The sequence below is a fragment of the Podarcis gaigeae genome (assembly GCF_964106915.1).
Source record: "Podarcis gaigeae genome assembly, chromosome: 6".
Classification (NCBI taxonomy): domain Eukaryota; kingdom Metazoa; phylum Chordata; class Lepidosauria; order Squamata; family Lacertidae; genus Podarcis; species Podarcis gaigeae.
This window is the reverse complement of record NC_139682.1, coordinates 34902897-34917313: the sequence shown is the minus strand read 5'-3', so window position 1 is coordinate 34917313 and position 14417 is coordinate 34902897. Positions and strand designations below refer to the sequence as shown.

The following is a 14417-nucleotide window of genomic DNA, read 5'->3' as shown; positions in this document are numbered from 1 at the left end:
ACTGCTTTTGGCTTAAGGATTGCACGCAGGTAATCTGGGAAGTTCACCTCTTTAGCAGTGTTGAGGCAGGAGGACAGTTCCATTCCTCCACTGGTAGGTGTAAATAGCACAGGTCATGATTTCCCCCATAGTAAGCGGGAAGCTAAAGGGTAGAGACTCTTTAACTACTGCATTATCTCTTGCGCTTCAAATGTATACAGTATAGGAAGATTGCAAGGTTGTGATGACCGTTCTATTCCTCCCCCCCCCCCGCCAAAAAAAAGCCACACTGAAAAGCAAACATTGTGCTCTTCAGATTTTTTTATACCTACATCTCAGCACAGAAAGATTCAGCTGTATTTTCCCTACCCTCCCATATTGCTTGTTTCCAATATGACTGTCAGTGGAACAGTCTAGTTCAGGACTAATTTGCAGCCAGTAATAAGTTCTAAAGTATAATGGTTTATTCCACCCTGTCAGCACCAGATTTAGGGCAGTGCAGGTGGTTCCCCTGCACTGGACGCTGAGCCAAGGGGAGAAAAATTGAGCAGATCCGTAACTTGAGAAGATTCATTTGGGGACACCAAATTTTGGGCTCACACAAGGCACCATATTACAAAAGATTATTAAAGTCCATCCCTGCCCCTGCCCAATATTCTAACAGTCTTTCTGCCAAACAGCAGTTTTCATTAAGGACAAATCAGACTTCTGTTTATTAAAAAAATACTTTACAGGGGGAAAATCTATGCATTCCATTGTACTATTTGTTTGTTTTACAAAGAAATAACTTTAACAGTTTGATACGCTTGTACAGTCAGCTACTAAAAGAAATGCACTGCGTTAGAGGATTATTCACAGAGAGGCTTAAAATTTTCCCATCAGTTTACACTATTATAAAAACCTCTTTAAAACACTTGCTAAATGTCAATAAATATACTAAGGCCACACAAAGCCGAAAAAGAAAAAAACAGTCTTCCAGACAATTGTACATATCCTCTATATGCAAAGACCTTAGATATATTAAAACCACAGAAAAATATCTTGGCTGCCAATCAAAACTGAATTTAATCACAAAACACTACACAAATCTATTTTATACAACATGTAAAGATAAGTATTTGCTTAGACAGAATTGAAAGTGCTATATTAAGAGAAGCCCCTTCTCAACTACATGTGCTGTTGGGTCCTAAAACTATTATGTATATCAATGGAAGGCCATAACATTATTGGAAAGTTGTTTATTGGACCAACATAAAATTTATCTACAGTACAAAGCTTTCAGGAACTGAAGCAACCCCACTCATAGCAACCTTCAAACACAACCAATATGGCTATAAATACTCAGCATTTATAAAAGAAATAAGAGTGCAATCCTGCCAACATTAAACACATTTAGTTTCACAGATTCCAATGGAAAGTCCAGCTTATTTCCCATTAAAAAAAAATCAAAGGAACTTAAAAGTGCTTAACCTTGGCTAGATTGTGCCCCATGTGAAAAGAGCTTACTGCTCATAATATAGTCAAGCATGTGAATGGCAGCATGAGAAAACATTTATGTCCATCCATAGGCTCTTAGCAATAAATGAACTCTCCTATCTCTTGATAAGCAGCTACATCCTCACATGTAGGAAAACTACCAACAAAACAAGAGCCCTTTTACTGTTTGAGAAAATCTGTGTGATAAATGTAAGTGTCCCTTAAATATAAAGAACCCTGCACATGTTCCATCTTCATGGAAGAGAACATGTCAGTTATTTACAAAATAGATATTTGCTCATAAATATTTGGGGTGGGGTGTGAAATGCCTATTCCACTTATTTCTTAATCTTACTTTTGCTGCTTTGCTAAAAGGATCAGTGGCCCAATACAACCATTCACTGAACACAAATTAATGTTGTTCTTTGGTCCTTAAGGAACAGTGGGATATTTATTCAACATGGAGAGATTCAGAAACTTTAGACAAGAACCGTATTTGTGAAACTGCTAGTAGCTAGCAGATTCTTTACAGTTTTGAGACAATATATATCAAAGAATAACTGGTTTTCAGTTATAGAAATTGGACAGAGAAAAGTCTTCCCAGCTGGAAAATTACCTAATAAATTAATCTAAAGATAATTTTGCCTTTGAACTCCTTTTCCACTTTGTAACTAAGTTTTACTCGAGAGTAGACCTTAGAAATTACTGTTATGTTCATTAATTTCAGTGGGCCTACTCCTAGTAAAACATAGCTCTATAGTTTATAACATTGCATTTCTTGTTAAGCGAATTTTATTTGCACATCTTGGCATTCAATAATCAATTAAGTTGGCATGAGAAATTTCTGAACAATGCAAGATGTTACTTCCCAGTATCTTCCTGCAAGTTCATTTCTAAAAATACCTTATTTCTCTGAGAGCTAATGGGTATATGTTCACCAAATAAACAGTTATTTGGATATGAACCCAGTCATCTGTCACTCCTATTTTTCAGGTTCGTAGTAGTAGTCATTATTTTTATTGCAAATGTTTAAACTTGCCTTCCTTTGCCCAAATCCGTTAATTTATCACCATGCTAATCCTACATGGCATGTCTCTTTATTTAAAAAAAGGAGACCAAGGCAGAGATCCTGAGGGTCATACATGCACTGTGTGGAGCAGCCTGTTCTCCCACTGCAGCCTCTCATTCCCCCAGAAATTGGAGACTATCTAGAATACAGTCCAAAGCTTCAGCAGCGAAATCAACAAAGTCTCAGTGTGTGAACAGAACTCTTTGGTACTTGACCCTAGAATTTAGAAGTAATGACAATTTGTGCTTCTGAACCATTTTGAAAAGTATTTTTGTAAAAGATAATGGGTTGGATCCAGACTTGTTCCTCTGACAGCTGAAGGAAACTAGAATAAAGAGCACTGGAGGAAGAAGGGGATTTTTTTCCTGCACCACCTCCCACATTGTTCCAGAGGGTCTCCCTGTCTTCCAGAGAAAATTTTCAGGGGGCTACAGTAGGAAGATGGCATTGGATGTAAATCACCTCCCTGCCTCCCTCTACCCTGCTTCCTCCAGCACAAGAAGAACCCAGTGGAGCATTAATTCTCAATCCAAACCAATATACTTAAAATGAAATTAAGATAAGTGAACATGACAGAAAGAATTATCATTAAATGTCTGAAATATATTCAAAATGCTACTACATACAACACAGCATAATTCAACACTAACATACTGAACTGGAAAAGCACAGAACATCACTCCAAGATTATCCCTCTCCATTGGGTGCAGAGACACATAAGAGGCCATGAAAGATTGATCCATACTCCTTTTGCAGGGTGTAAATCCATTTGAAAGCAAGCTTCTGTTGTACTTTATGCCCACTGCTATAATTTAATGTGTACAAAAAACTTTTTATGAATGGTATTGAACTAACTTTTACTCAGAGTAGACCCCCTGAAATTCATGAACATGACTAAGTTAACCTCATTAATTTTAATGGGTCTACTCTAGGTGGGATTCACCTGACAAGTCTCATCAGACCTCTGCTTGCGCAACAGGACTTCCCTCCCATGCCCACCCAATTTGGCTCAGAGATCTAGAATACCCCCAGAACAGGACATAGGGAAGATAAGGGGTCATTCTATCTGACAAGCTAAATAGCTTGCTCAGACAGAACATTTGCAATAGTGCATGTGACATTGAATTCCACCTTACGTTTCCATTTTAATTCTGTCTGGTCCTAAACTACCACTTAAGCCACTTTCACATATAATGCTTATAAGTGCATAATGCACAAAGTGCATGTATTGAAAAAAGCCTACGCAGAAGTTAGACTCATGCACTTTAACCTCCCTGATGTCCAGGAGAAAGATTTCATTGGCATTTAGTTTCACTTTCCTCTTATATCAGCATGTGTGAACCAGCTACCACTGTTCAACAACTAAGCATGGCTGTCTGTTGGAATTCCTGGTTAGTTAGCATAGGATGCTAAACTCATATTTTTAAAAAACAAAAAGCAAACTTAGCAGAAATTCTCCTGGCTGCATAGAGGGCAGAATACAATCTAGAAGCTTAGAAAGGGTCACAGAAGTTTGTCCATGTATTAATTATTTTTTGTTATGTGGGAATGGAGTTTCTGTGAGTACACATTGTTAGAATTTGTTCTTTTAGATTCTGTCGAAATTTTATTTGGGGACAAAGAGATAACAGTTTTCCCTTCAACTGTAAGAACTTTTTTTTAAAATTCCAGTTCCTGAGTGATTATACACAGTGCTGTTTTCATGCTAAGTTGTAAAGACCAGTGTTATATTTGTTGATATAGCTATGTGCAATGCATGGGTAAAGGGAAATCAGTGCTTGGAAGACTAGTAAAGTGGATGGAAGAGAAATGCAAAAATAAAGATGGACTTGGTCAAATATAAATCATGCACTGAAACTTGTATTGCCTGTGAAGAATTTTACTTTGCAGAGCCTATTAAAGCTTATGAAAATTCTTCTGGACAAGAGTAAAAAAGTGGAAAAAGCCAGAGTACACAGGGGTTATCATCTGAACCAGTATTGGTCAATCTAGAATTTTGTTAAAAGCTACACTCCTGCATTAAAAAAATTACCTTTTGTAAAAAGGTTTTCATCCTAACACCTTATTTACACAGATTACTTAACAATTCATCACCACTCCAATCTGAAAATTCATTTTAAGTTGAAATATTTTCTATTTGTCTTCAGTCTGTACCAAAGACAATACATATACATGTATATATCAGGAGTAATACAAGTTCTATCTAAATCACTGCAATATTCTCTGATCATTTTGCTATTGGTTTAAAACTGTCCTCTGTGCAGAGGTACTAATATGCATATAATCTACACAAAATAATATTGCACAAAGTAATTGCTATTAGAAACAGATTAATATTTGCAGTTCTTTTCAAAAAGATTGATAAAGATGTGTTGAAATAAACACAGCTGCTTTCTTACTTGCATTTATGTAGTGCTGCAGATCTCTCTCCTACCCCACAAGTATGGAGTTGCTTATTAACAACTATGATTACACCTTAACAAAGGTTATATCCTACATGTGAAGGGCCCATCTCTTCTAGTACCAGAAATAAATGTAATTCAGCATACAAATAATGAATGAAAGTTGACTATAGTTAACATTGGGAAATATTGTATGAGTGCTAAACAATCTTGCTAACGATACTGAACATACTAGTGAGTGTCATTTAACCTTTCAACATAGCACTAGGGTATCCAAGAGTTACATGTGGAAATAGCAGTACACATGAGATTCCCTGTGAAACAGCAATATAGAATTCTTGAGAATAAAGGCAACCAATTTATACTGTGAAGCCTACTCTACTGGGTTAAGTGCATCAATGAAAAGGAACATATGGTTTCCACCTCAGGTGCTTGCTGTGAACTGAACAAGCCACCAAGTTGGTTTGAATATTGTAAAGCCTTAAAGTGCTCTAAGATGGCAATTTCCTCAGGGAGACTGCCAACAGTTACTTTCATTTGACACTAGTATTACATTTTGCAGTCAGGGAAGATATAAAAAGTAATATTCCCACAAACATTAAAAGCAGAGGTATGGGAAGTGTGCCGTCAGGTATTACAATTCAACAAGATCACACTCTGCAACTAATCTCAGATATCAGCTTCTTTGTGAAGGTGCTGATAAGCAATTAGGATTAATCTACACTGCTGGTAACTTGAGCTTTCTCTAGGCTTTCAAAGTGTCTCTCTCACAAATGTCATTGATCATTAAAAGTGCTGTGCTTTCTCTTTCATTCAAGCCACTAATCAAATGGGAGAGTCACTTTGTGACTCCTCCACAGAAACCAACACTTTTATGCTGAAAGCTAAAGATAAAATAGACGGAGGGATATCAGATTTACCAAATGTTAAATACTTAATGTTCCTGAAGGAGGGGGAAAACATTTGTGGAGATGTTGAATTACAAAGAAAAATGTAGTCCACTACTACATGCTGTACTAAGGAAGTAAAATACAACTCTAACTTTGCATAATCTGTGTAAAAAAGATATGCTTGACATTTTGGAATGTCACCTTTCTTTATAGAATTATAGGCAAGATTTCTCCAATAAAACATAACCCAGTTATAAAACTATAACTTCACATCAAAATTTTAAAAAGCCGTTTAAAAATGTATATGATTATGTACATATCACACAAGAGAGCACATGTGACCATCCTGTGGCTTGTGTTGCTGATCGGATTCTAGTTTAAAAACTGGAAGGGGCTGAGCCAGCTTGTCTTGTTGTAGAACAAGTCACGACAGAGATGAAAACAATGATGGTGACGCCACTGTTGCTGTCTGTACTTCTGTTCCTACTTCTTCAGACTCCTTTTTCACAAGCACACATTGATCTTCACCTTCTGATTTAGTCTCATCACAGATGCTAGTGTCCATATTTGAAATGCTTTCTGTACTTTGAGAATTCTCCCCTGAAGGATGGTATTGTTTGAGTCTTATATGCCAAGCTAAGCTGCAGACAGCTGACACTGTCTTGAACTGATGAATGACATTTCTAGGGATGAAGTAGATGTCATTGTCACATAGCTGGATTCTAGCATAGCGAATCCCTTCTCGCCTCATTTGGTTTAGCTTAGCTTCATCGACCCATTGAACACACTGAAGGAGAAAAGAAGTTAGAGGTAAACCAGATGCCAGGCCCAAAGTGGGCATTTAGTGTGCGGTGCACATATTCTGCCCTCCAGCCTTTAGTTATTTATTAGCCACAATAATGGCACAAATACCAACAGTCTGGAATTGGAGCTGCTGCTGCTAAACTAATGAGTCAAGTACAACATTTGGTGCAACTTAAAAGATGTGCTTACATATTCAGGTAGCAAAAGCAAACAGTGAAATCCCCATGACTGTCCGAGAAAAGCTACTCAAAAACATGCAGCATTTAATCATGGCTGGTATATCTATACTTTATACTAGGTTCAAGCAAATAGTGAACTGTTAAAACTTCCAACTCATAAGTTTGTGACAGCCACACCAGAGCTTCAGCCTTTCTGTCTCAGGGAAGCTGTAAAACAAAAGGAAATGCAAACTTCCCACAAATAATCTTACTTGACTGATCAAAACAACTTATTGATTAGCTCAAGGGTTTTCTGTTCTCACACTATTTAAAAACTGTACCCCACTTTTCAAAATTATTTTTCAAAGTGTTTTACTTTGAAGAGAACACACATACAGACAAAATCAAATTATAAAAATGCAACAATATTAAAACCAATTTTAAGATACCTTAGGTAATTTTAAAGTATTCCAAATATAAAAGTGGGGGGGGGGGAGTGAACTTGTAGAATTATTTCCTGCGTGAGTTATGACAACTATGGTGCCACGAGTGAGAAGACCCTGCCCCTAGTAACCACCAATTGCATTTTTGCTACAGCAGGACCTCTGATACCAGTCTTAAGGCTTGGGCAAATTCATATAGTTCTATTCAGACAATGTCTTATTACAGTCAGTGAAAACCTGCAGGAACCAAGGACACACACACACACACACACACACACACACACACACATGTTTGTCCACTAACAGGGTAGAACCTTTAACAGAAGTTTACACTGCACTTAAGGGAAAGGAATCCAGTATCATCACTTCTGCAAAATCCAGATGATAGTGCAGGTTTGGCCAGTGTTGTGGAACAGAAATTTTGGAACAAATGCCTGAATATGCATTTCATATGTGGGAATTTCATGTGGAAAGAAAGGCCGCATGTAATGGTAAGGCTCTATGAAACACTGGTATGAGGCACTGTTGAGGCAATGTCCCCAATACTGTTCAACACACTGGTCAATGTGGCTCTGGTAATTGTATGATCCTGCTTGTGGCAGGGGAAAGAACTACAATCTAAGGTGCTTCCACTTGCAATCCAATTAAATGTTCGTCCAAACGGAACATTATCTGGTTAAAAAAGGGCATGTTTGTTTTTCAAATCTGTATGCTATATTCTGGAACTGTGATTTCATAGTAAATATACCAGCAGTAAGGGGGGGGGGGATAGGCAACTAACATCATGCTTTGAAGCAACATGCAAAGTATAGATTTCAACAAATGAGCTGACTACCTGTGACACTGGAGGTTCATGTAGATCCAACTGAAGCCTCTGAACTACATCTGTGAAATCCTCAGCATGAAAACAAACTACATCTTTGGTTATACGAGGCTGGTCACTCCTAGAAAAATGAAGACTTTTCCAGTGAGAATGTGCTAGTAGACATCTTGAGAATTATACATGGGGCCCATTTGTATTCTAAATGTATGGTAAAGGTAAAGTAAAGGACCCCTGGATGTTTAAGTTCAATCAAAGGTGACTATGGGGTGTGGCGCTCATCTCATTTCAGGCCAAGGGAACCAATGTTTGACCACAGACAGCTTTCTGGGTCATGCGGTCAGCATGACTAAACCACTTCTGGTGCAACGGGACACCGTGATGAGTGCCAGAGCACATGGAAACGCCATTTAATTTCCTGCCACAGCGGTACCTATTTATCTACTTGCACTGGTATGCTTTTGAATTGCTAGGTTGGCAGAAGCTGGGAAAGAGCAACGGGAGCTCACCCAGTTGCATGGATTCAAACCTTACGATCGGCAAGGCTCAGTGAATTTAGACCTGCTCCATCTAAATGTATGACCGGGCCAGGGACCCACTCCCAAATCCCCCTAATTCTATAACAAACTAAGCTATGATCAGCAGGGCTCTGGGTAGACTGGGAATTCTCCATTTTCCCCAGAGGTCCACAGAAAACAAAAACTCAGTTTCACTTTGTTTCTATGGTGGTTCAAAGTTTAACTCAGGGTAGTTTATTATGACAAGACTGGAGAGCCCCTCGTGTATAACTATTTGCTTAGTACAAATGAAATATTCCTGACAAATATTGGTTTGTAAATGTTCTGTTTTCCTGAATATTCTAGTGCAGCATACTAGACAGCTTTCCAAATGATCTGCTCAAAAGAATTCCAAGCATATTCTGACTTGCTACACCACACTTACCATTCACCAAACTGTACAGCTTTCAACACTCCAACAGCAGCTGTACTCTGCCAGTCAAATCCTTGCCCAACATGATCAGCATGGGCTCTTGTTCTGTCTTCAAAGAGAACTTCACGGGGTTCACTGGTCCGAGGTAGATACTGGAGGTTTTTTATTTCATTCATTGATCTATGAAGTGGGGAGAAGAGAAAGGAGGCTGTTAGAGCTATGCAGTGGGGATATTGACATCTTAAAACAAAAAAAAATCTTCCCCAGCTCTACTATAGAGGCAGTCATGTGATATTCAGAGATTTAGCTACAGTTTTACAGTTTTACCTAGACTAAAAACAAATGATAGCAACAAATCTCACTGATGTTTTTTTTAATCAAGGGCTCTGCATAACCTCTGTGGCACTTCAAGATTTTAATAACTCAAATATAAAATGGAATCCTGTTTACAGGAAGACTTCTAAAATGTGTTCAAGTGAAGACACTTACAAGCCCCAATCAAACCTCACCCTTAAGTGCAGCAAGGTCAGGGGTCAGTGAACATAGCCAAATGCCTCTAATAATATTTCAATTTAACAGTACCCAAAGAAGCTTAGAAAGTCATTAATATGGTGGCACTTTAAAAAGTCAACCATTTAATAAGATATAGAATTGTAATGCTCTACCTCTACACAAATATTATGCTGGTGTGTCCAGCTGTATTGCTATTCTGGGACATTACATGTCATAATCTGTATTTAGGTGCTTAAGCTGGAATATACTGCTACCCATTTCCTGGAGGAAGAAAAGGTTTTTAAACGCTCCACATACTCTGCAATGTATACAGTTTGAACTTCAAAACAATGGCACCATCAGTATACATGGCAATTTACCAAACAAGAGGCAAGTCCCTGCCTGAAGGAGTTAAGAATACATGGCACTGAGGTAACTAAGAGAAAAGAACATGACTACTGTTCTGCAATGCATAGTTAAATTTCAATATGGGAAAAGCTGGTACTAATTATATGATCAGCTGAGAGATCAGAATCAGTAAAGAGTTTTGTGAAGTCAACTCTATGGCAAGCATGAAAACTTTCCTGTAAAATAAATTTAAGGAGTATTACCTCCGCCGTTTGAATGGTGACTTTGGCATATCAGCTGTTGGGATCATCTGTTCTCCTGGTCTTACCCACATTATGGGGCCATCATCACTTTGTGACCTGCATTGAAGTCTGAGGCTAGAAAGAGTACCCCAAGGTAAAGTCATCTGTATAAAGCAAAAGAAATCCAAATCAGGTGGTCAGCAAGACAAAATGCTACTGAACAGAGGCACAGCTTCCTTATTGAAAAGAAACCTCTACACACACACACACACACACACACACACACGAGAGAGAGACATGTGTTTACAAAACCAGGATTATACTACATGGAAATAATCATATATACACAAAATATGTCATATATATTCCACTCAGTCATGTGAAAACAGTGGGGTGGCGTGGGAAACCTCAGGCGTGGGGGCCGAATGCAAGACACACCTTCACCAGCTCTGCTTTGAGTCCTCCTCAAATGATCTTGCCTGGTTAGAATGTGTCATTGGGCCGTGGTAACATCTCTTGCTTAGTTGGATTTGTAAAACAACTCTGAATTTTGATACATGGAATGAAGCCTTCTGTACAAAAGATAGGAACCACATCCTTTCACCCCCAGCCATGTCCACCACTGTCATGTGCACCCCCTCCCCACAAAAGAAGCCCCATTATGGAATGCCTCAGGCTGAGGAAAGTTCCCAGGTCCTGTAGTAGGCAGACTCATGTATTCATTATTATGCTTAAGTATTCTGTGATTCTCAGGGACGCAGGTGGCGCTGTGGGTTTAAGCCTCAGCGCCTAGGACTTGCCGATCGAAAGGTCGGCGGTTCGAATCCCTGCGGCGGGGTGCGCTCCCGCTGCTCGGTCCCAGCGCCTGCCAACCTAGCAGTTCGAAAGCACCTCCGGGTGCAAGTAGATAAATAGGGACCGCTTACCAGCGGGAAGGTAAACGGCGTTTCCGTGTGCGGCTCTGGCTCGCCAGAGCAGCGATGTCACGCTGGCCACGTGACCCGGAAGTGTCTCCGGACAGCGCTGGCCCCTGGCCTCTTGAGTGAGATGGGCGCACAATCCCCAGAGTCTGTCAAGACTGGCCCGTACGGGCAGGGGTACCTTTACCTTTACCTTTTATTCTGTGATTAATAATATGTTACAGGTTCTCATATGCAATAAAGTTAATTCTTACACGAAGAAATGGAGATTCTTCCAACATATCAAGAAATTCAGGGAAATAGTCTCCAACTTCTTCATCTACTGCTCCAACAAGACTGATCTGCCTCATCGGACCTGCTCTGTAGGTTCCACAGCAGTATGTTCGACTGACCTGTACAAATAAAGCAAAAATGTGTTTTTACTCCATACTCCATACTCCATACCACTGCATAATGCTTAATATAGTGTACTATGTTATTGTGAAGTCTAAATGAGTACTGGAATTGATTGAATATAGTGAAGAAACAAACACTTGGATGTATGAGTGAATTTCTTCTTTTTGTAGGCAATTGTTTACAGGTTGGGCCCTTCTGAGCATAGATCATACAGCATTCATCTGCAGGGAAGAGCCATTACCACCCTGCATGAGGGAACCACCAAAACATCTACAGAAAACTGAAGAACCGTGGACAGTCTTAAAGAATGCAAACAATTTGAACTAAAGGTGACAATCAAATGGAGAAGAACTGAAGAAAAAATTCCCCTGGTAGGTATCAAAACAAGTTGATTAAGCAGGTGCCCTGAACTGACATTATACCACCCTGAACAATACCGAAAAGGAAACAAAAGTTGAAACACATCTGTTCATCCAAGTTTTTGCATTTCACCCAAAATGCTGTAACAAAAAGGATTCTAAGTGAAAAACTAGTGTAAGCCATATAAGCAAATAATTTCCTATAGTCATCTCTTGTCAAGGAAACATTTATTATTATTATTTTTAGTAATTGTGTATCTAAATACTAAAAAGTGGCTTTCTTAAATTTACCTGTGGTGGAGAAAGATAGCTACCCAATTGGCATCCTAAGAGACAAGGTTGATGAAGCATAGCAGTAAATAAACATTTAAGCTACTTTGGGAGCAATCCTATGCATCTCGGTGTACAGGCTATTGTGGAATTCCCCTGCTGTCTCCTCCCCACCGCCAACACATGAGCAGAAAGGGAGGTCCACTCCAGACACCTCCACATTGCAAAGTTTCCCCACTATAGATTCTTCTGCCACCATCTTCCGAAGATTTTTATGTAGAGTAAATTAACAGTTCATTGTAAACACCAAAGGTATGCTGTTCTAACTGTGTATAGTAGAGGGGAAAGGAAGAAAGAATCTGTGTGAAAGCACAATGCCCTTACACCTTCAGAGTGGCATTTAAGCAGCTCTGAAGTCTAAACTGGATTTCATTCAGAAGCATATAGAATTACAGAATCATAGAGTTGGAAGGGATGCCTTACATACCATATTGGCCCAAATATGAGCCGCACCTGAATATAAGCCACACTTTTAAAATTCAAGGGGGGGAAAGAAAAAAAAGACAATACCTGAATATAAGCCGCTCCCTTAAAATTCCACAGGCACTCACACCTGTTCCGTTTTACCAAATGTCTGTTTCAGCAGCGATATCGTAAAAGCCAGTTTTTGTAAGGTCGCAAATTTAAGCTGCACTTTAACTTTTTGTGGTTGGAATTTGGGGAAAAAGTGAGGCTTATATTCAGGCCAATACGGTAATATTTTGCACTTGGATTCAAATGTTTAAATACCATGCGCATATATTTTTCACCTGTGGTGAAGGGAACATGCACATTTTAACTGAAGTTTATCCCAGAACAAAGGCAATAATAAAGAATGGATCTTTCCTCTGCATACAATCATGTGTTTTGCCGATATGGATAATTTAACCGTCTATGTGCCCTTCACAATTGATCTCAAGACTGAACATTCTGCATTCTGATGTTGATACCAGAGTGCAAGTAGCATTTTTAAAATAAAGAAATAACTATTCATCAATCATTCTTTATCAGACAGTTACAGAGGCAGTGTACAACCAACAAAACAAAATGTAAGCTTAAAACAAGTAGAGGAATCCTACCACCAAATGAGGCTGATCTGGGATTCCAAGATACTTAAGCAATGTCCTGAACATCAGCTTTCATTTGAAAAAAACCAAAGCAAGAAACTTGCAGAGAAGATACTGACTGCAATACATGCTCCAAACAAAACTTTACAGTCATACCTCGGGTTAAAGTAGCTTTGGGTTAAATCCTTTCAGGTTGCGTCCCACAGCGACCCGGAAGTAACTGAACAGGTTACTTCCGGGTTTTGCCACTTGCGCATGTGCAGACACTCAAAATGATGTCACGTGCATGCGCAGAAGCGATGAATTGCGACCCGCGCATGCGCAGATGCAGGTTGCGTTCTGCTCAGGATGCGAACGGGGTTCCGGAACGGATCCCATTCGCATCCAGAGGTACCGCTGTACTTGGCAAACATCCTTCTAGACTCGCCTAAGAGGGCGTAGACTTAGGCTATGTCCTATATTACCAAGGTTATAGCTTCAGAAAGGGAAGAGAAACCTTGAAGCCAAGCCAGGAAACGTACTAGTGTGGAAGGAACTGTTGGAAGGAACACATGGAAGTTGGAATATGATGCTGAACAAGGCTGTGGACAATAAATGACTAGTACAGCATGGATGTGCACACACAGCAACAATAGCAGTAAATGGACCTATTGTTCCTTTTTCTTAATTGCATTTGCAGAAATTTGAAAAAGTTTACTTAACTGAGTTACAAAGTAAACAAAAAAAATAGTGTTGAGCTGAAAACCTTCTTCTGACAGTTCAAAATACCGTAGGTCCATATCACATGACTTTTAGACCAGCACACCTAAAACAGCATGAAAATTTGGGGACACATATCTGTCCCCCCAGACCAGCTGTTGTCTCAACTTCAATTGGACAGTCTAGAAAGCACTTTAAAAACCTGTATGTTTCAGTGCCAAAAGATCAATATGCACTTTCCACTGAAACCAATGAAATGTCATAATAGAGCTGGTTAACTTGTGGCGCTTCATATGCTGCTGAACTACAGCTCCCATAATAATAATTTTCTGACTTGGGCAATTTTAGAATATACATATATAGCATTAGGATCAAAGTACATTAGAGCTAGGGAGTCTCTCAAAACAATTAATGTCAGTTAGAAAAATATGGAATATAATGTCTAATAAAAATAAAATTGATCAATTTTCTCATGGCTAAATTGACTTTGTGGGGAAACCCAATTTTAAAAATTGGGAGAAAGATGGTAATATGGAAGAACTGCACAGAAGCGAGCATACTGACTCTGAACCAACTGACAAATGAGAAAGATGAATTTTACACATTATTTTAAG

At 39.0% G+C, this 14417-nt stretch overlaps 1 protein-coding gene across 1 annotated transcript in view; it reads right to left on the bottom strand.

Moving 5' to 3' along the window:
• Window positions 1-662: 662 nt before the first annotated feature.
• The window catches only part of RSBN1 (round spermatid basic protein 1), a 33757-nt gene continuing 20002 nt past the window's right edge, over window positions 663-14417 (bottom strand). The window contains exons 3-7 of the mRNA XM_083746073.1: window positions 11228-11365; window positions 10075-10217; window positions 8984-9151; window positions 8057-8165; window positions 663-6603 (exon numbers count right to left, since the gene is read on the bottom strand). Coding sequence (XP_083602199.1) covers window positions 6241-6603; window positions 8057-8165; window positions 8984-9151; window positions 10075-10217; window positions 11228-11365 — 921 coding nt within the window. The 3' untranslated portion in view covers window positions 663-6240. The remainder of the gene's footprint in view (window positions 6604-8056; window positions 8166-8983; window positions 9152-10074; window positions 10218-11227; window positions 11366-14417) is intronic.